The following is a 22,582-nucleotide window of genomic DNA, read 5'->3' as shown; positions in this document are numbered from 1 at the left end:
GCTGAGGTGGTTAAAAAGCTCCTCGGTGGCAGGGCCCTGGGGGTGGATGAGGTTCGCCCAGAGTTCCTTAAGGCTCTGGATGCTGTAGGGCTGTCTTGGTTGACACGCCTCTGCAGCATCGTGTGGACATTGGGGACAGTTCCCCTGGACTGGCAGACTGGGGTGGTGGTCCCCCTCTTCAAAAATGACACTCCTCAGCCTCCCCAGTAAGGTCTATTCAGGGGTGCTGGAGAGGAGGGTCTGTCGGATAGTCGAACCTCGGATTGAGGAGGAGCAGTGTGGTTTTCGTCTTCAGGGTCTTTGAGGGGGCATGGGAGTTTGCCCAACCAATCTACATGTGCTTTGTGGACTTAGAGAAGGTGTTCGACACTGTCCCCCAGGGACTCCTGTGGGGGGTACTCCGGGAGTATGGAGTGCCGGACCTGCTTGTACGAGCTGTCTGGTCCCTGTACAACCGGTGTCAGAGCTTGGTCCGCATTGCCGGCAGTAAATCAGAATCGTTTCCAGTGAGGGTTGGACTCCGCCAAGGCTGTCCTTTGTCACAGATTCTGTTTATAACTTTTATGGACAGAATTTCTAGGTGCAGCCGAGGTGTTGAGGCCTCAGGATTGGGTCTCTGCTCTTTGCAGATGACATGGTTCTGTTGGCTTCATCGGGACGTGATCTTCAGCTCTCATTGGAGCGATTCACAGCCGAGTGTGAAGCGGCTGGGATGAGAATCAGCACCTCCAAATCCAAGACCATGGTCCTCAGCCAGAAAAGGGTGGAGTGCTTTCTCCAGGTCCGCAATAGGGTCCTGCCCCAAGTGGAGGAGTTCACGTATCTCGGGGTCTTGTTCACAAGTGAGGGAAGGATGGAGCGGGAGATGGACAGGCGGATCGGTGCGCCGTCTGCAGTGATGGGGACTCTGCTCAGGGACAAAGAAATATAGCAAAAAGACGTAATACAAAACAATATTTATACAATTAAAACTAATCGATTTAGTATATTTCATTTTAGACATTACTCTTGGTGTTCTTAATTCTGCCAGGGACACAAATTCTTTGATAGCTAGACGACCATCCATTCAGATTAACTTACACTCATTAACATATACCGTATAGAGCTCCAGTTTTCACACTTAGATCAATTTGGGGGGTAAAAGTAGAGCTCCGAGTTCAGTGAACGCAACATGGCTGTTACGTCAAGTCATATGTGTGTGTGTGTGTATGTGTGTGTGTGTGTGTGTGTGTGTGTGTGTGTGTGTGTGTGTGTGTGTGCGTGAGACAAAGATCGTTTATTAAAACCATGACGCGTGACTACGACGCAACACAAACTACAAAACATAACATAAAAAGTTAATCAACACACCGTAAAACTAATCTGGAAGACAAACAAAGATTTTACAAATAAATCATGGCAATGACGAATTTTTGTTATTTCTTTAAAAAAAATAAAAATAAGTCGACCAGCATCCTTGGCCGTTTTGTGTCCTGGAAGCTGGTCAGAGTGAGCTCTCTTTGCTAACTGCCATCGCGGGGAACACGCTCACAAGAGCCGCACACTCCACTCATGTCTTCCCGGCTCTCCTCCTTCACTTTCGGTAGAAACACTCTGGCTCCTTGACCATCCGCTCTCGGCGTGTCTCACCACGTATGGAAGGGGTGCTCCGGGTTTGGTTTCAGGCGGCAGCCGTTCTCTGGCTCGTCCCCGGGTTGTTGGGAGGCGCAGCTCGGCTGTACACGGAAGAGGACCCGCTGGTGATCCTGAGTGGCAGCGGCTTGAAGCCCACCGTCACTAACTCGTCGTCGGCCTGGCTAGTCCAGTTTTATTCCTCCTGGTGTGGACACTGCATCCAGTACTCCAGCACATGGAAGGCGCTGGCTCAGGACGTGAAAGGTACCGTTCGACACTCGCTCGATTCGGGATAATTCCATTCATGTCCCGATCAGCTTGTCTAAACAACAAAACGAGACTCCATTCAAATTATTCTTAATTATATAATTCCAGTTACAACATGAGTCTTATCCATATTTTTTTCTACTAGTCTATATTTACAGATTGTGTTTGGGTGCACTTGCCATTTCGGCTTAAGTATTACCTGAATTCAGCCCTTTATTTAAGTAAATTCGTAACTTTTCTTAATGCGGTTCACGTGGTGATTGATTATCTGACAGTGTTGTTTATCACATTAAATGTCGCGGGGTTTTAACGAGGTTCTGAATGCTTTCTTACTGTGCTTTATCAGCTTCCAGAGACTAGAACCAACCGCATCAACACGGTTTTAACAAACTGCTGCTGGGTAAAGTCCCAGTAGACCGATGTCTTCCGACTGGTTACTGGTTATGTTAGCTGGAGTCAGCGCAGGTTAGCTTGTGTTAGCGCTGGTTAGCTGGTGGTAAGCTAACAGGTGGTCGGCTAAGGATGGCAGAGTTCACGTTTCCGGCCCTCAGTGGGTGACTTTGGGTGTTGTAATGAACAGTAGACTTCAGATCAGGTCAGACTAGTGTTATAATCATGTTTCTAGCTGGTTTAATGAGTAGCTCAATGCTAACAGGAAACCGATCAGTTTAAATCTGATGACCAGATTAGCACGTGGCAAGTTTACAACACCAGTAATTGAGTTTCTTATGATTTGATTAGAGGGGAAAGTAGAAAACATGTTTCTAAAAACTGGATTTTTAAAAAAGTGTTAGTTTACCTCTAAATGAAGGTCTTATCGTGGTCTCATCAATATTAGTTGGCTGCACTGTGATTAAAAATATGCAGTTTCCATGGAAACCTGTTTATTTCCCTGTCCTCTAGAGGTGAGCCAGTATGAAAACCTTCCCATCATCGGATCAAATAAAATGCAGACTTAAGTAACATTTCATTTCTAAAACTGGTGTACGTAGAGAAACCAGCGTACGCCGGTTCTAGTCAGCGTCTGGGATTTATGAAAACCAAACCTGACCTCTACGGCTGCTCAGACCTGCCGTACACACAAAATCTGGAGAAACTGCGACACCAACGGTCCAGAATAAAACCAGAAAGATGATGTGAAATGTGAGACATCTGTACACAATTCACACCACGTTATATGCAGAAATGAGTAAAGAAGCACGGTCGATACTAATACTCTTGAGAGTGCACGTTTGGGATAAACAAATCGCAGAGGGAAGTGCTAATTGAAATGAAACCTGCTGTCATTAATCGAAGCATTTTGTTCTCTAAATGTACATCATGTGTGATTCAACATGTGGCTCATCAGCCTGGGTCCACAATAACTGAGGTTGTTGGACAGGCTCCCCAGAAAAAGAGGAAGGCTCTGACCCACGCAGGTTTCTGGAAAAACAGATCGGAGACGTTCTCGGAACAACGCCACCAATTTTGGAAAGTGCACATCGGGTTACAACCGGCCCAAAGGCTGAATGTGTGACAAGAACAATTAAATGCTTAAACTACAAAGACAGAGAATGTAATGAGAGGCGCCAGAACAAAGAAAGAAGTAAGAAGAAGGTTTCTACCGGACCTGGCGATGGCGACGTGACGGCGCGAAGAAGAAACTCCACAAACACGGGATTTTCTTCCCTGTCGGGTTGTTCTTATGGTTGGAGAAGGACTCCGTCAGCTGCCGCCAGAGGAACTAACTAATTAGTCCTACATGGTGAAAAGAAGAAAATTTATGGGTCCATAAGAAGAAAAAGTCTGAAAGCTAAATATTTAAATGAAAGGACTTAATAACAGGAAAGAAGTGTAGATGGTGGCCATGGAGCCGCTGCTGTGGCCTCAGGTGGAAAATGTTTGAGGGATGGTCGACATGAAAAAGTCACATTGTGGATCTGAAAGTTTTGTCTCCTCAAAGAACAGATTTGACAGTGTTTTTCTCTTCTTTCTTTATTTTTTTCAAATGTGTATTATTACAAAGAGACCGGACCAGGTCCTAGAGCCTGGACCGGTCTCCGCAGGAAGTCCGCAGGTCTGGAGCCGGTGGGGTTAGGGGTGGGATCCTGTCTGTTTTTATTTTCATTTATTTATTTGCTTTTTCTCTCTTTGGAAGTGCACCCTTAATGAAAGGGAGCCGAGAGAAGACGAGTCTTTAATGGTCATGGAAGAAATCTTATGTCTCGGAGTTGTTGAGGCTTTCAAGTTAAAATAAAACAGGTGATGAGCAGAATTAAACAGCTGAAGGTAAAATTGTGTTCTCACAAGAAACACACCTACCCTCGGAGGAGATAGTTAGAAGGAAGACGGTCGTCTCCTCGCTCGACGCAACGTGGAGGAGTAATGACACGAAATCAGGACATCACAAGTATTAGCGAAGCTTTTTAATTATACAGCCAAGGAGCATCAGTTTGAACGTTTATGGACCAAAGGACATCAAATTTTTAATCCATTTATTTTTTAAAAATTGCTAATCTGACAGTTGCTGGTGATTTCAATTGTGTTTTGGACCCAAGAATGGATGAGCCATCTGGATTAGACTCCAGGATTAGACGAGGTCCAGCGAACAGCATTCTGCTGCTGCTCTAGCTCCAAGCTTCTCTAGGACATCTCATATTTCAGGCCGTCAGAAGATCATCCAGCAATGGCAGCGACATCTGTGGAGCGTGGACATGTGCAGTGGAAATTCCTAATTGAAAGGATGGAAGATAAAGAATTGTTATAGTATATAGGAGAATAAATCAATCTATATTTTGAAGTTAATACATTTCAAACTACAGCTAAATTACATGGGAAGCTTTTAAGGCTTTGTTTTAGGGGACAAATTTAGAAATTTAGAATCTAAAATAAAAGCACTAGAGACTAAAACCTTACCTGGGAAACAAAAAGGATTACAAAATATCAAAGCAACTGCTGATGCTTAGATCGCAGCAGCAAGCAAAATGCAAATGTTTCTGACTTTAATGAAGCGCCCGGCAAATTTACAACAAGCAAGTGAAAGAGCAGTCTCAACAATTCAGGATAAAAAGATTACAGATTCTGTGGAGATTAATACAAAATTTAAAAACCTTATGAAGATCTATACACGTCAGAACATACAGACGAATGTGATGCTAAATCCATCTTCTTAGATAAACTGCTCGGTCCCAAAATCTCTGAAGAAAGTAAAAGAAAACTAGATAAATAAGTAGAGAGGAAATAATAGAAGCTGAAAACTGGTAAAGCTACCGGGCGCGATGGTCGCTCAGTTGACTTATATAAATATTGTAAAGATAAAAGGGTAAGGCCCAAATTATTTTACTTCCACAACCAGGAAAACCAAATACTAAATGTGAAAATCTGCAACCTGTAAGTCTGATAAATACAAATAGAAAAATAATTAGTAAAGTTCTTGCCAAAAGATTAGAAGATATTCTACCCAATCTGGTGGGGGAAGAAAATGGATTTATTGAAGGCAGACGCCGGTTCCACGCTGCAAGACGGGTCTTACCGCACGAACGCGGAGGACGCCGGTTCCACGCTGCAAGACGGGTTTTACCGCACGAACGCGGAGGACGCCGGTTCCACGCTGCAAGACGGGTCTTACCGCACGAACGCGGAGGACGCCGGTTCCATGCTGCAAGACGGGTTTTACCGCACGAACGCGGAGGACGCCGGTTCCACGCTGCAAGACGGGTTTTACCGCACGAACGCGGAGGACTCCGGTTCCACGCTGCAAGACGGGTTTTACCGCACGAACGCGGAGGACGCCGGTTCCACGCTGCAAGACGGGTTTTACCGCACGAACGCGGAGGACGCCGGTTCCACGCTGCAAGACGGGTTTTACCGCACGAACGCGGCGAATGCAGCTCTTCTCTCGCCAGAGGGCGTTGGGCCGGATGCAGCAGAAATCCCTTTTATGTTATTCCTCTTATCGGTTTGGAAAGAATTTCATTAAATGCATCATAATCCAGTTGCCGAGGTCTTCAATGATGTGTGTGAGCCATTTAAAACTGTAAGAGGATCACCACTATCACCATTGTTGTCCATTTTAGCTACTCAGACTTTAGCCATAGCAACTCGGTCGAGCAGACAAATGTACGGTATTAGATGTCGTAGTGGGGATAAAATAAAATAGCTCTCTTTGCAGATGATGTAATTTTGTTCATAAAACAACCTAATTCCTCATACCAGCAATAGTGTATTTAATTGAAACATTCAGGATTATTTCTGGATATAAGGTAAATGCAGCTGCTCATCATAAAATGAGAATTTCATGAAAAAGTTGATTTATTTCAGTAATTCCAGTCAAAAAGTGAAAAGACATTCAATCCTTAGAGATGGACATATTTAAATGTTTATTTCTTTTAAATTGGATGATTTGATAGATTTAGTATATAAGAATATTGACAGATGGATGTCCTTATTATTGCCTAAGTTTGTTCATTTATTTCATATGATTCCATCAGCACCACCTGCAGATATGTTTATGGGAATGACTATTAGAAGATTTATATGGAATAAAAGAAGTCCTAGAGTTGGTTTCTCTTTGTTGTACTTACCATTTGATGCAGGGGGATTAAAATGGCCAAACCTCCATTGGTACTACTCAGCAACACAGTTAAGAACATTAATGTACTATTTTTTGGCAGGAAATAAACCGGTATGGAATCAAGCTCCGTTGCACTTATACATGTATTCGGCTGAGTATAAATATTTAAGGAAACATACTCATCATCCCATGGTTCCTAATATACAGGGTGTGAAGAATTATTAGGCAAGTTGTATTTTTGAGGATTAATTTTATTATAGAACAACAACTATGTTCGCAATGCACACAAAAGACTCATAAATATCAAAGCTGAATATTTTTGGAAGTTGGAGTGGGGCTTTTTTAGTTTTAGTATCTTAGGAGGATATCTGTGTGTGCAGGTGACTATTACTGTGCATAATTATTAGGCAACTTAACAAAAACCAAATATATACCCATTTCACTTATTTATTTTCACCAGGGAAACCAATATAACAACTCAAAATTTACAAATATACATTTCTGGCATTCAAAAACAAAACAAAAACAAATCAGTGACCAATATAACCACCTTTCTTTGCGAGGACACTCAAAAGCCTGCCATCCATAGATTCTGTCAGTGTCTTGATCTGTTCACGATCAACATTGCGTGCAGCAGCAACCACAGCCTCCCAGACCCTGTTCAGAGAGGTGTACTGTTTTCCCTCCCTGTAGATCTCACATTTGATGAGGGACCACAGGTTCTCTATGGGGTTAAGATCAGGTGAACAAGGAGGCCATGTCATTATTTTTTCTTCTTTTAGACCTTTTCTGGCCAGCCACGCAGTGGAGTACTTGGATGCGTGTGATGGAGCATTGTCCTGCATGAAAATCATGTTTTTCTTGAACGATGCTGACTTCTTTCTGTACCACTGCTTGAAGAAGGTGTCTTCCAGAAACTGGCAGTAGGACTGGGAGTTGAGCTTGACTCCATCCTCAACCCGAAAAGGTCCCACAAGCTCATCTTTGATGATACCAGCCCATACCAGTATCCCACCTCCACCTTGCTGGCGTCTGAGTCGGAGTGGAGCTCTCTGCCCTGTACTGATCCAGCCACGGGCCCATCCATCTGGCCCACCAAGACTCACTCTCATTTCATCAGTCCATAAAACCTTAGAAAAATCAGTCTTATGATCTTTCTTGGCCCAGTCTTGATGTTTTATCTTGTGTGTCTTGTTCAGTGGTGGTCGTTTTTCAGCCTTCCTTACCTTGGCCATGTCCCTGAGTATTGCACACCTTGTGCTTCTTGGCACTCCAGTGATGTTGCAGCTCTGAAATATGGCAAAGCTGGTGGCCAATGGCATCTTGGCAGCTTCACGCTTGATTTTCCTCAGTTCATGGGCAGTTATTTTGCGCCTTGTTTTTTCAACACGCTTCTTGCGACCCTGTTGACTATTTTGAATGAAACGCTTGATTGTTCGATGATCACGCCTCAAAAGCTTGGCAATTTTAAGAGTGCTGCATCCCGCTGCAAGACATCTCACTATTTTGACTTTTCAGAGTCCGTCAAATCTCTCTTCAGACCCATTTTGCCAAAGGAATGGAAGTTGCCTAATAATTATACACACCTGATATAGGGTGTGATGTCATTAGACCACACCCCTTCTCATTACAGAGATGCACATCACCTGATATGCTTAATTGGTAGTAGGCTTTCAAGCCTGTACTGATTAGAGTAGAACAACATGCATAAAGAGGATGATGTGATCAAAATACTCATTTGCCTAATAATTCTGCACACACTGTATGTTGGTATGAAGTAATAGAATACGTGAAATTTAATAAGCCAATTTCTCGGTATACTCCAGTATGGGGTAATAATTCTTTCTTACTGGGTAAGTTGGATGGAGGGTTTAAAATGTGGACTGATAGACGTTTACACTTACACTTAACACTTTAATGTTGTTTGAGGAAATAACTTTGAAGTATATGTTTTTTTTTTTATTCCTACATCGCAGGTAAAATAAAAACTAGATGCTTTTTTCCTACATTGCATTCATATATGTATATTCATGTAATATATATATATATATATATATATATATATATATATATATATATATATATATAACCCGTCTCATTGAGTGGATTTTACTGGAATCATTATTTTGTGCAAGACAACTTCAGACTTAAAAATTACTTTCCTAATTTTTAAGAACAAACACACGAAAAATTTACTGAAATACTTATTTATTTAACAACTTTGTTCCATACATTCATCTTAAATAAGCTTCACAGGTGTGGTCAAACATGTAAAAAAGCCTGCTTCAGTCAGTGCGATTAGACGTCTAACAGCCAGTGTGCTGAAAGTAAGACAAAATAATGGCTGGACTACTTTGGTCAAATAACAGGTAAAGATCAAAGGAAGAAACCTCTTTGAAATGGCTTAATCTGTGCAATTAGAAACTCAAAATCCAGTGTAAAAAATAATAAAGGAACTGATGTTTTTTAAAGAACACAACACAACAGATGGATGACCTTGTTGGTGGATGTTAACAGAAATCAGCAGTGGGGTGTTACAGCTGTGCAAATAGAAATTATTACAAAAGCAGATAAATAAAACAATCGCTTTAATAGCTTGGTAAAAATAATAATTAATTCCTCAACATTTCAAACATTTTCCCCTCACCGCTGCTTAGGAAGCATTTCTGCTCTTTTGGCTGTCGGCCTGTTTGGCTTCTCATCCGGGTTAGTGGAGACTGTGCTCGACGCTAGCACAGGGCGCACAGCGGCAGCAAGGCCAGGAAGCCGCTGGTGGTTACTCCCAGTATTTGGATCATCTGTGACAGGAACTGTTTCTTCTGTACAATATACATGCAACTGTACAGCAGTGCTAGAGCTGCTAGCTGACCTGGGATTTTCCTCCCGTTCCCGAGTTTTGTCAAATTCTTCCCCTCGGTGCTGCTGCTTCGACCCTGGAGGCCTTTCCTGGAGGCTCCCAAAGCCTTTGATGCTGTATCGATGGTGGGCCTCAAGTCTTCCTCCATTTCCTCAGCTAGGGCGTCTTTCCCACGCTTGGCAGAGTCTGTGCCGGTAAAAAATCTAAAAATAAATAAATAAAAATGTTGGGTTCGGTTATAAAAGTAGTACTTCATGAAATAAAAACAACCACAAATGCAGTTTTTCCTGCTTTAACTTTTTAAGTGCAAGTTATTGGTGTATAATAAATTGTGTGATTACCATTTATTAATTTGAAGTCCTAAAAAAGCTGTACGGCGTTTGTCACAAAGAACGATATAACAAAAACAAAATGCTTCACTATACTGTTACTTTACGGAGCTTTAACCTGTAATGTACTATGTTTACAGTCTCACCTGTCTTTGTATGGTGGGTCCAGCAGCGTGGAAAGTGCATACAGAGGTTCATCCTCCACAGTCCTGAATGCCTGTCAACAGCTGCTAAGAGGGTTTTTCATGTTTTTGATTCCAGAGTCACTCTCGGTTTCCATGGTGAGGAGACGTTTGAGTACGGGGACAACCTCAGCTGTGGCGGCTGTGGCTGAGCTCGCTGATCAAACGGTTCCAGACATGTCATCGTTTTTCAAGCAAGGCCCGCTGGTTTCCAGCAGAATAAGCAGACAGTGCTCGCTTGTGTTCAGTCAGATTTCTGTCATGTAATCGGTACGGTTCCACCGCGTTTTGACATCTTGCTGCAGGCGTTTTGGTTGCATGTTCATTTGAGGCTGGATATCTTGCAACGGTGAATGTGCTAGCGGAGAATCTGCTAGCGGAGAATCTGCTAGCGGAGAATGTACTAGCGGAGAATGTGATAGCGGTGAATGTGCTAGCGGAGAATCTGCTAGCGGAGAATGTGCTAGCGGAGAATGTGCTAGCGGAGAATCTGCTAGCGGAGAATGTGCTAGCGGAGAATGTGCTAGCGGTGAATGTGCTAGCGGAGAATGTGCTAGCGGAGAATGTGCTAGCGGAGAATGTGCTAGCGGTGAATGTGCTAGCGGAAAATGTGCTAGCGGTGAATGTGCTAGCGGAGAATGTGCTAGCGGTGAATGTGCTAGCGGTGAATGTGCTAGGCAAGGCAAGGCAGTTTATTTGTACAGCACATTTCATGTACAGGACAATTCAAAGTGCTTTACATAAAACAAAGACATTACAGATATTTAGAAATAGTAAAAGGCATCAACACATAATCACAATAAAATAATAAATTACATTAAAATGATTAAAAGCAAGATAAGTTAAAAAAGTTACCGTGCAGATTTCATGCATAGGCGCATGAGAAAAGAAATGTTTTTAACTTGGATTTAAAAATGTCTACATTTGGGGAAAGTTTAATCTCCACTGGCAGTTTGTTCCACTTGTTTGCAGCATAACAGCTAAATGCTGCTTCTCCATGTTTAGTCTGGACTCTGGTCTGGACTCTGGTCTGGACTAGTTGACCAGAGTCTTTGGATCTAAGAGCTCTGCTAGGTTTATATTCCCTGAACATATCACAGATGTATTCTGGGCCTAAACCATTCTGCTAGTGGAGAATGTGCTAGTGGAGAACGCGCTAGCGGAGAACGCGCTAGCGGTGAATGCTCTAGCGGAGAATGTGCTAGTGGAGAACGTGCTAGCGGAGAATGTTTAAAGTGGCCGACAGTCTGTCTCCCACGTGCAACGGCATCACTTGCTGTGAGCGCAGACCCTCGTTGACAACGAGCTGCATCGTATGTGCAGCGCAGCCACGCCGCACTCTCACGTGTCCTTCATCTTTCTCATGTTGCTGCCGTTGTCAGAATCACGTGGGTTTTGCTCAACGGGCTTTGCCACTTTTGAAACATTTCCTTCAGACGAGCTGCAATCGTGTCACTGGTGTGTGACCCAAGAAAGTGTGTTGCGTTTAACATGGCGCTGTGTGGCAGAACTCTCGTCCAGCCAACCGTTAAGCTTAAAAGTGGCACGGAAGAAACGTCAGAGATCCAGATATCTGTCGTGAAGCTCATCATGTTTTATGTCCTCTAATATGCTTTTGCACACTTTACCGTGTAGATCAGGTAGAGCTGTTCGGACAGGTGTTTCAGCTTACCACGTGGTACCGTGGCTCCCGGTAATTAATCAAGCCGAAAGCTCTTGTCCCCAACAACCGACAGCTGCTGCCATCCATAACAATCAAGTTTAGTATTGTTTCTGGGATTTTTGCTGCTTGCAAACTATTAGCTGGAATCTTTTCCCCTCTTTCCTTCATTTCCTTCAAAGTTAGCTGCTTCAGCATGCCTCCTTTTTGTTTATTCCTTTCAACAAACTCGTCGTGCTCTTCAGGGTGAAGTTTCTGGAGATGCTGGATTAAGTTGGTTGTGTTATATCTTGAAGCTTTCCCACCGCCCCTCGGAACATTTACTGCGCAGATGTTACACGAAGCTGTCGAATCTGTAGGCTGAAGCAGTGTGTAGAAGTTCCAGATAGCCGATCCTTTAGCTCGCTCCATTTTTAAAACATGCTAGTTTTGCTTAGCTCACCATTAGCATATGACGTCTCTCGAAGTGCAAAGTATAGAAATACACTGAATAGATCTACGCCTATGATCGGGCCGTTGTCACTGATACCTGATCTAGAACTATCTTCAATATCGGCACCGATATCGGATCGGTGCATCCCTAGTATATAGTTGAGTGTGTATATATATATATAGTTGTGTGTATAACTACGTTTAAAAAGAGAGAGTAAGAGTGTACATAAGCATAAGAGGCGTTGGGGAATTTTTGCGGGAAAAAAGGCACCCAAATGTTATGGTATGTATAAATGTTGTCATGAATGAAAAATAAAAATATTAAGGGGAAAAAAAATCAATCACTCATCTGGAAATCTGTTTTCCTCATGGAGTCATTTCCCACCGTGATCTCGCCATGAACACGTATGTAAAACCGATGGAAACAAGAACAGCTGGATCTTGTTTTTGATAAAGTTTGTTGACTTTACTCCGAGAGACCTGAAACACCTGCAGCATCTTTCCACTGATAACAGACTGGCTGAAATATTTAAAACTGTAGAAAAACCTCCATGTGTCCCTGAGGGGGGTATGCAGCACTTCGTTCAGCCAGATTCTCCTCAAGATGGCCTGATCCAGAACCACACACCTCCACCATCTGTCGGTGTGAACCAGCCAGTCCTCACAAAGACAGACAACCGGGGAAACACACATGGAGCACCCTGTGGGAACTGGTCTATAAAATCCATCTGTCTCCATCACGGGAATCAGTCCACCGGCTCACACACACACATCTCATTTTTAGTACTTCATGGAGACTCCAGTGTACCCAAGCCCGAAAATCTAATCCTAAACCCCTAAACCTGAACCTGGTCCTAAACTGAACCTCAACCTGGCTCTGAAGTCAAGTTTTAACCCTAAAGAGAACTTTTTCTGGACGTCCCCATGCAGCTGTTGTCCAGCTGGTGGTCCCCATCATGATATAAAAACAAACACTATCACATCTTCTCAGGGACTCTATCCGTTACCATGGAAACAGAATACATACTTCCTGACCAACATGACCACACAGACAGGAAGTTACGCAGTCCTGTGTTGTGAGCTGGTACTTGTGCTAACAAGTAGCATAAATGGTATGTTAGTAATTTTGGGAAAATCAGTAAAACAGCGACATGCCTCATATGCAGGCCTGAAGTTTCCAGAGGCGCTGCACGGTGGTGTGGTGGTTAGCACCGCAGCCTCACAGCAAGAAGGTCTTGGCTGGGGGGGGGGTTCGAACCTTGAGGGCGGTGGCCTTTCTGTGTGAAGTTTGCATGTTCTCCCCGTGTATGCGTGGGTTCTCTCCGGGTTCTCCCCGTGTATGCGTGGGTTCTCTCCGGGTTCTCCGGCTTCCTCCCACCATCCAAAGACATGCATGATAGGTTAATTGGTTATTCTAAATTCTCCCTAGGAGAGAGTGTGTGTGTGAATGGTTGTTTGTCTATCTGTGTTGGCCCTGCGACAGACTGGTGACCTGTCCAGGGTGTACCCTGCCTCTCACCTGTTAAAATGCTGGGATAGGCTCCAGCTCACCCTCGACCCATATGGAATAAGCGGTCAAGATAATGGATGGATGGATGGAAGTTTCCAGAGGCGACATGAATGCTAGCAGGTTTACCAGAGGCGGTCCTGGCTAGTTTTGCTCCCTGGGCGAACCGCCCATCGGCGCCCCCCACACCCGACCAACCACAACTAACCAACCCTATCAACACCCTGACCCACCCCCCACCGACCGACCGAAAATTATTATTATTATTATTTATTTATTATTAAATACAAACGTTAACAAGAATAGATTAAACAATGAGATAGATAAATGAAATAGTTTGTAAACATCAATATAAACTACACAAATCCTTCATCACACAAAAACAAATGAATAAAATAAATAAAAAATAATAATAATAATTAACATAATCTGAATTCAGTGCTCAGACTGTAGCAGATTTTTCACCCTGTTTACACCTGGCACACACACACACACACACCTGACAAGTCCTGCAAAGATGTGGCTGCAGAAGGAGGTGGCTCTTCATTTTGGCCAGTGGGAGCCGCTCCAAAATATTTCAGAAGAGCCCTGAACTTACAATAAAGATACAAAATGTATGTTAGATCACACTTAACATGCATCAGTTACCCAATTAAAATAAACCATAATAATGTACAAATTATTATCATTTGTTAAGATCCTATTAACTAAGCATGACACACTACAAATTATTAAAAACATCTGAGTAAACTCTCTAAATTAATGAGAAAAAAAATTGCTGTGCACAGTGTACAATGATATCAGTGTCGTGGTTAGCATTAGCATCGCTGCTAGCTTCAGAACTAGATAACTACATCTTGTTTACTTGTCTAAATAAATGAAAAAAAAAAAAAAAATCAAACGCTGTTGCTATGTGCGCTGCGCCACCTGTTCGTAACAGATCTTATACAGCGTGGATGCTCCCTCCTTTATCCATCTAGATATACACGTGATGGATGAAGTCTCATTCAGGTGTAAGATATCGTTAGAAAGCTTGCGAGGTGTAGAATTTGATGAAACTTTATTTACATTCCCAAGACCCAAGAGAAATCGACAAGATGGATGTGGTAGCATTACTATTGCGAGCACATAATGCAGTTCTGTTATTATGGACTAATACACGGTGGATTTTGGTCAAAGAACAGTGTGGATAGACTGAAAATGACCACAAAAAGGTAAGGAAATAAAAAATATCACTGTTTGTGAGAATAGCTTTGGGATTTGGTGTTAAACATGCTATCTGATAAGGCTGCTGTGATGTGTGAAGGTTAGAGCTGTGTTTGATTGGAGGCTGACGTGAGGTGCTTGGCGAATATCTTTTTATGCTTGGTATCATATGAAAGTGCAGCTTTTCTAGTTTCATTTGATACCCATATGTTGGGGTGGAGTGAATGGATCGCGCGTTGTGTTGCATTTTGTTTCAGGTGTTACTGGTTATGGTGGCGCTGTTGTTTGTTGCATACGTATTTTAAAGTTGTTATCAAACAAATACTTTGTTGACAAGCTTCCAGTTCTGGTTGGTGGAAGTTTCCAGTTCTGGTTGGTGGAAGTTTCCAGTTCTGGTTGGTGGAAGTTTCCAGTTCTGGTTGGTGGAAGTTTCCAGTTCTGGTTGGTGGAAGCTTCCAGTTCTGGTTGGTGGAAGTTTCCAGTTCTGGTTGGTGGAAGTTTCCAGTTCTGGTTGGTTGACATTTCCAGTTCTGGTTTGTGGACGTTTCCAGTTCTGGTTGGTGGAAGCTTCCAGTTCTGGTTGGTGGAAGTTTCCAGTTCTGGTTGGTGGAAGCTTCCAGTTCTGGTTGGTGGAAGTTTCCAGTTCTGGTTGGTGGAAGCTTCCAGTTCTGGTTGGTGGAAGTTTCCAGTTCTGGTTGGTGGACGTTTCCAGTTCTGGTTGGTTGACATTTCCAGTTCTGGTTTGTGGACGTTTCCAGTTCTGGTTGGTGGAAGCTTCCAGTTCTGGTTGGTGGAAGTTTCCAGTTCTGGTTGGTGGAAGTTTCCAGTTCTGGTTGGTGGAAGCTTCCAGTTCTGGTTGGTGGAAGTTTCCAGTTCTGGTTGGTGGAAGTTTCCAGTTCTGGTTGTTGGAAGCTTCCACTTCTGGTTGGTGGAAGCTTCCAGTTCTGGTTGGTGGAAGTTTACAGTTCTGGTTGGTGGAAGTTTACAGTTCTGGTTGTTGGAAGTTTACAGTTCTGGTTGTTGGAAGCTTACAGTTCTGGTTGGTGGAAGTTTCCAGTTCTGGTTGGTGGAAGCTTACAGTTCTGGTTGGTGGAAGCTTCCAGTTCTGGTTGGTGGAAGCTTCCAGTTCTGGTTGGTGGAAGTTTCCAGTTCTGGTTGGTGGAAGCTTCCAGTTCTGGTTGGTGGAAGTTTCCAGTTCTGGTTGGTGGAAGCTTCCAGTTCTGGTTGGTGGAAGTTTACAGTTCTGGTTGGTGGAAGCTTCCAGTTCTGGTTGGTGGAAGCTTCCAGTTCTGGTTGGTGGAAGTTTACAGTTCTGGTTGGTGGAAGCTTCCAGTTCTGGTTGGTGGAAGTTTACAGTTCTGGTTGGTGGAAGTTTACAGTTCTGGTTGGTGGAAGCTTCCAGTTCTGGTTGGTGGAAGCTTCCAGTTCTGGTTGTTGGAAGCTTCCAGTTCTGGTTGGTGGAAGTTTACAGTTCTGGTTGTTGGAAGCTTCCACTTCTGGTTGGTGGAAGTTTCCAGTTCTGGTTGTTGGAAGCTTCCACTTCTGGTTGGTGGAAGTTTCCAGTTCTGGTTGGTGGAAGTTTCCAGTTCTGGTTGGTGGAAGTTTCCAGTTCAGGTTGTTGGAGGCTTCCACTTCTGGTTGGTGGAAGTTTCCAGTTCTGGTTGTTGGAAGCTTCCAGTTCTGGTTGGTGGAAGTTTCCAGTTCTGGTTGGTGGAAGTTTCCAGTTTTGGTTGGTGGAAGTTTCCAGTTCTGGTTGGTGGAAGTTTACAGTTCTGGTTGGTGGAAGTTTCCAGTTCTGGTTGGTGGAAGCTTCCAGTTCTGGTTGGTGGAAGTTTACAGTTCTGGTTGGTGGAAGTTTACAGTTCTGGTTGGTGGAACCTGTGGTGACGCTACTGCTGTTTTGTCTCTGACCAAATGAACTAAGAGGCTCTGGTGCTAAGTTATTGATACATTTGAATATTAGTTTAAGAAAGCACAAGTGACTAAAACTTGCAAAGCTTAGCAATTTATACTTTTCTAGAATTTTGCAGTGTCTTCTACATTGGTTTCACGCTGTGGTTCGTCTCAACCTCTTTGCTAAGAAGACTCTTTAGTGCTGCGATTAAAGGAATAACATCTGCTACAGATGCATCAGAGGAGCTGATCTCTTCAGTTAGCTGGTCAAAGGGGGCAAGAAGAGAGAGAATGTTCTCTATTAAGACCCACTGGTGTGAAGTGCATGTTGCAGGGAGCTCGTGATCTGCTCTGTATGCAGCCAAGACTCCCAGCATGTAATACGTGCTGTTCCAACGTGTACTCACGTCTTGTTGGAACCGTTTTATCGGTGTTCCAAACTGATCTTGCATAGACTGTAAGCGGGAATAGGCCAGCTGCGAATGTTTAAAGTGGCCAACAATCCTTCTGCCTATAGCCAGTATGTCTTTTACGCTGTGCTGAGACAACACTCCCCCATTCACAGCCAGATGTGGTGTGTGGGCCATGCACCGTATTCCTCTCATATGGCTTTCTTCTATTGCTTTTGTCATGTTTCTTCCATTGTCACTGACTGTGGCATGCACTTTAGATTGGTCGATATGCCAGGTGTCGAACACACTGGCGAATGCATCGGAAATGGCTGCTGCTGTATGTGACCCTTGGAACTCTTGGGAATGCAGCAGAATGGTTTGCAGCTGGAAATCAGCGTGGATCCATTGTGCGGTTAGACTGAGCAAACTGGTGAGGCTGACGTCCGAGCTCCAGATGTCTGTTGTGAAACTGATTGCTGAAATATTAGCAGCTATAAGCACATGGACATGAGTTGCAACAACATTAACCAACTCAGGTAAACACACGTGTGAAAAATGTCGCCTGCTCGGTATAATGGGGCTCAATGTGCCCGATCAGCCTACGAAATCCCACATCTTCTACGACAGAGAACGGCTGTTCATCTAAGGCAATGAATTCCATAATCTTTTGTGTAATTCCTTTTGCCTTGGCACCGTCACCGGGAAACTTCTTCAAAAACATCCGCCACAGACGGAGTGGCCGTGCTCGGAGGAATTTTCCTTTTCTGTGCCACATTCCTCTCATACTCAGGATAGCAGTCCGGATGTTTGGATTTCAGGAGATAAATTTAACTCGACATGGAGAAATTCTTTGCAGATGAACCTCTTTAAATTTCACCATTACACGTTTTGCTATCTGTGGGTCTTTACTGAAATACGTCCACGCTGCAGACATGTTGGCACTTCCAGAAAAGACTGTGTTGGTCGTGTTTTTGCTTGCGTCATCACAACATTCTGTTTCGGTCATGTTGATAAAAGTCTTTCTTTTTCATCAGCCGAATATTCGGTGCATCCCTACTATTAAATTCATTTATTAAGTGAGACTAAGGGAAAACATTTGTTGATTAATGTAGCTTTTGTTTACACTGTTTTATTCTAACGTAAATTAGCGCATGAAATTAGCGCTAGCATTGCTAAGCATAGCAAATTCCAGTCTGTGAATCATCTTCGATCGTGTTCATGATGTTTGCTGGCGCCCTTCATCGACTGTACAAAAGAACCGTCCTCTCACAAACCGACAGCCTGCGGAAACAGAAGGGAGGAAGAACGATGTCCGTGTTTTTCTCTTTCGACTGCAGTTCTGATTAGAAATGCTAGGTGTCAGTGCTACTTATCTTGCCTTTAAAGTCCTTAGTATGAATTCAAGATCACAATTTCATCAAACAACATCATCTTGGGTATAAGTGCACACAGCTTCTTCAGTACTTGGTTGAGCCAAAGAGCTGGACAAATCTTTCTAACTCATTCTGAGTAGAAGAGTTAAGCTAAGTGTGGAAATGCTCCTTAAACAACTGAGTCTTTAGCTTGCTTTTAAAAGTGGATAAGGACTCTGCGGATTGGACGGAGTTTGGTAGATGGTTCCACCACCGGGGAACAACAGAGGAGAAGAGTCTAGCTACTGATGTGGTGCCACTTTGTGGTGGGAGCACTAGGCGTCTTTCACTGGTAGAGTGTAACTTTCAAGAGGGAGTGTAGCTCTGGATTAAGGACTGAAGGTAGACCGGAGCCGTTTGGGTTATTGTTTTGTAAGCCAGATGCAGAGCTTTGAATTTGATGTGCTGCAACTGGAAGCCAGTGGAGAGCAATTAGCAGCGGAGGGACATGAGCTCTTTTGGGCTGGTTGAAGACCAGACGTGCTGCTGCGTTTTGGATCATCTGCAGAGGTTTAACTGAGCATGCAGGTAGGCCAGCCAGTAAGGAGTTGCAGTAGTCAATGCGTGAAATGACCAGAGCCTGGACCAGGAGCTGGGCCGTGTGTTCAGTCAGGTAGGGTCTGATCCTCCTGATGTTGTAGAGAGCAAATCGGCAAGATCGAGCAACCGAGGCAACATGGTCCTTAAAGGTCAGCTGGTTGTCTACCAGCTGACCTCCATGACTTACTGTGGTGTGTGAGGAAGACTCATCATTTACATTAACAGTCTGAAATCTATCATATAAATATGACTTAAACCAGCCTGGCCTGGTTCCTCTGTAACATACGTGTGCTTGTGTCAGACTGGCAGGAGGCCATTCGTGTTGCTGTGTTGGACTGCGCTCAGGAGGAAAACTTTGGTGTCTGTAAAGACTACGGAATTAAGTTCTACCCAACGTTTAAGGTAGGAAGCAGCACTGTATGGTCTGACTGGTGTGTTGCCCCCTGCAGGATGAGAGCTGTCATAACCTGCTGCTGTTTCTGTCTGCAGTTCTTCCGGGCCCACAGTCCCTCCACAGACAGAGGAGCCACCCACAGAGGTTAAAACTCACCTCTATCTTTTCAGCCTGGATGTTGTCATACAATTTAATGACAGAATAACACAAGCACCAGAACGTCTTCATGTAAGGATAAAAACCTGTGCAGGTGCAGACCGGGAGATTCAGTCTGTCCGCCAGCTGATGGTGAACATCCTGCAGAACCACACCAAGGTGGACCGGCCCCTGCTCTGCCCCCAGTTAGAGCCATACAGGTACCAGCACCTTATCCGGAACCAGGCCTTTAGCAGGACCCTGCAACAAGGCTAACCCTGTGTGTGTGTGTGTGTGTGTGTGTGTGTGTGTGTGTGTGTGTGTGTGTGTGTGTGTGTGTGTGTGTGTGTGTGTGTGTGCGTGCAGCGCTGCCAAGCTCCTCCCCCTGTTGGGCCAACAGTCGGATCAATACACTGCCATCATCGTGGAGGAACCAGGATCCTACGTTGGACGGGAGGTGAGCTGGTCATGCAACACGCCATGAAGTCCACATGGAGTCAGACGGGTCAGAACCCATCACATTCTGGTCTGTCTAAACCATCAGATCAGATGGACCAGAACCGATCAGGCAGACCAAAGCTTGATCAGTTCTGAACCGTCTGATCAGTTTTGGTCCGTCTGAGCCATCAGATAGTTCAGAACCGGTCAGACAGACCAAAACTGGTCAGAACTGAGAGAAGCTTCATGTTTTGTTTGTTTGTTTGTTTGTTTGTCTGTCAGGTGATCCTGGACCTGCTGCAGTTCTCGGGTGTGCAGGTAAAGCGTGCTCTGAGTTCTGAGCGTCCCCTGCTGGACGCTCTGCAGATCTCAGTCTTCCCCTCCATCTACCTGCTGCAGCCCAACGGGACACACACACACCTGAACAGGTGAGTTCAGTTGAAGTCATGAACACACCTGCATGTATCACAGAGTCCGACCAGAACCAGACCCAGCTCCTCTTCCTGCTCGTCCTCCTGCAGCCAGAAGCGTCTTCGGTCCTTCTTCTCCTCCCTGCTGAGGACGTTGCCGGGTGTCCAGCGCCGCAGCAGGTCCTCGGCTGCTCAGACGGGGACGCTGGTGGAGAAACGGACCTCAGAACCATGGCGAGACTTTGACAGGTCAGGGTCATGTGGAAGTGACCGATGTTGTGTTGTTCTGAGCATGGACAGTAACACCGTTGGTCTCTGCAGGTCCAAAGTGTACAAGGCTGATCTGGAGTCAGCGCTTCACTACCTGCTGAGAGTTGAGCTCGCCGCTCACAGCACCCTAGAGGGGGCGGAGCTAAAGGTCTTCAAGGATTTTGTCACTTTGGTTTCCAAGGTAACAGCAGCTCAGATTTAGTTGTAAATATCTGTCCTGAACCCGACAAACTGGGTGGTCTGCACTTTTTCTCCATCTACCTGTTCAGCTGTATCCGGGCGGAGGCTCGGTGGTGAAGCTGATGGAGACGCTCTCTGATTGGCTGCTCAGTCTGCCGCTACAGCGAATCCCCTACCAGGCTGTCCTGGACCTGGTGGACAACAAGATGAGGGTCAGACACACACACACACACACAAACACACACACAGAACAGCAGCTAAACCTCTGCTTCCTCTGCAGATCTCAGGTGTGTTCTTGGGGGCGGAGCTTCGCTGGGTTGGTTGCCAGGGCAGCAGGGCAGGGCTCCGAGGTTACCCATGTTCCCTCTGGACTCTGTTTCATGTTCTGACTGTCCAACATGAAGCCATGCCCACCGCCCTGGACAACACAGGTACAAACATGCCTAACCTAAACCAGACCCTAAACCAAACCTTTATTACCCTTTTCCACTACTAGATCACACTCGGTTCAGTACAACTCGGTACACATTTTTTGCGTTTCAACAGGTAAAAACTTGGAAGGGGGCCAGACTATCCGATTTGACCCGACCCTAACCCTCCCCCATCTGGGTGCTTCTGATCACACTACAGTTATGCTAATGCCAGCAACAGACCAAGGGCCAAAGTCACCAGACCATTTCAGAAGCAGATGAGGGAGACCAAGAAACCCTGGCTGATGGGGGAAATCCATAGGATACTGAGAGTTAGGAACACTGCCTTCAAAGTTGGTGACAGGGCTTGCCTTAGAACAGCCAGGGCCAGCCTGGAATGTGGTATCAAAGGTGCAACAAGGCAGGACTCTGGGACGAAAGCCGACCGCTTCAGAGACAGCAGGAGCCTGTGGCGGGGGATTCAGACCTTCATGGACTAGAAACCCCGACCACAGACCTTCAGCAGTGACATCACTCTGCAGACCCCAAAACAGCACTCCACCAACACCACCAGACAACACCAGGCCGTGTGTTGAGGGACTGTGTAGCGGAGCGTGCTGATGTCCTCACAGACATCTTTAACTCCTTCCTAAGCCAAGATGCTGTCCCCACATGCTTCAAAGACACCACCATCATCCCGATCCTGCTTCAGTGACTACCGTCCTGTTGCACTGACCCTCATCATTATGAAGTGCTTTGAACGGCTAGTCATGCAGCACATCAAGTCCATGTCCCACCTACCCTGGACCCCTACCAGTTTGCTTATCGCACCAACAGGTCCACCACTAATGCTGTTTCCACCGCCCTTCACCCAGCTCTCACCCATCTGGACACCAAGGACTACATAAAGATGCTGTTCTCAGACTTCACTTCAGCGTTTAGCACAGTCTTCCCCAGCAACTAGTACGGACTGGGACTGAGCACCTCACTGTGCAACTGGCTACTGGATTTCCTGACCGGGATACCACAGGCAGTCCGGATCAGCAGCAGCACATCCAGCACCATCGTCCTGAACATGGGAGCCCACCAAGGGTGTGTGGTCAGCCCCTTACTCTTCACGCTTTTTAACCAAGACTGCACACCAAAGCACAGCACCAACCTCTTCATCAACTTTGCAGAAGACACAACCGTGGTGGGTCTCATCAGCACCAGTGAGTCCAGTTACAGGGCAGAGGTGAGCCAACTGGCCAAATGCTGCAGCAACAATCTCACACTCAACGGGGAGAAAACAAAGGAGATTGTTGTCAACTTCTGGAGAGTGCAAATCGAGCACCTCCCATGTCCATCAACGGCAGTAGAGAGGGTCAGCAGCAGCAAATTCCTGGGTGTGCACATTGCAGAGGACCTCTCCAGGAACACCAGCATCACATCAGTGGCCACGAAAGATCAACAGAGGACATACCTACAAATATACATACTTACATACAAATATACATACGTAC

At 45.0% G+C, this 22,582-nt stretch overlaps 1 protein-coding gene across 1 annotated transcript in view; it reads left to right on the top strand.

Annotated features, from left to right (window-relative positions):
* Positions 1-1,519: 1,519 nt before the first annotated feature.
* qsox2 (quiescin Q6 sulfhydryl oxidase 2) overlaps positions 1,520-22,582 on the top strand; it is a 35,460-nt gene continuing 14,397 nt past the window's right edge. The window contains exons 1-10 of the mRNA XM_042000163.1: positions 1,520-1,878; positions 19,145-19,245; positions 19,333-19,381; positions 19,488-19,593; positions 19,739-19,829; positions 20,093-20,238; positions 20,332-20,469; positions 20,542-20,671; positions 20,760-20,882; positions 20,951-21,101. Coding sequence (XP_041856097.1) covers positions 1,635-1,878; positions 19,145-19,245; positions 19,333-19,381; positions 19,488-19,593; positions 19,739-19,829; positions 20,093-20,238; positions 20,332-20,469; positions 20,542-20,671; positions 20,760-20,882; positions 20,951-21,101 — 1,279 coding nt within the window. The 5' untranslated portion in view covers positions 1,520-1,634. The remainder of the gene's footprint in view (positions 1,879-19,144; positions 19,246-19,332; positions 19,382-19,487; positions 19,594-19,738; positions 19,830-20,092; positions 20,239-20,331; positions 20,470-20,541; positions 20,672-20,759; positions 20,883-20,950; positions 21,102-22,582) is intronic.

Source organism: Melanotaenia boesemani, chromosome 11, assembly GCF_017639745.1.
Source record: "Melanotaenia boesemani isolate fMelBoe1 chromosome 11, fMelBoe1.pri, whole genome shotgun sequence".
Classification (NCBI taxonomy): Eukaryota; Metazoa; Chordata; class Actinopteri; order Atheriniformes; family Melanotaeniidae; genus Melanotaenia; species Melanotaenia boesemani.
The sequence above is the reverse complement of the archived record's forward strand: the minus strand, read 5'-3'. Positions and strand labels throughout refer to the sequence as shown.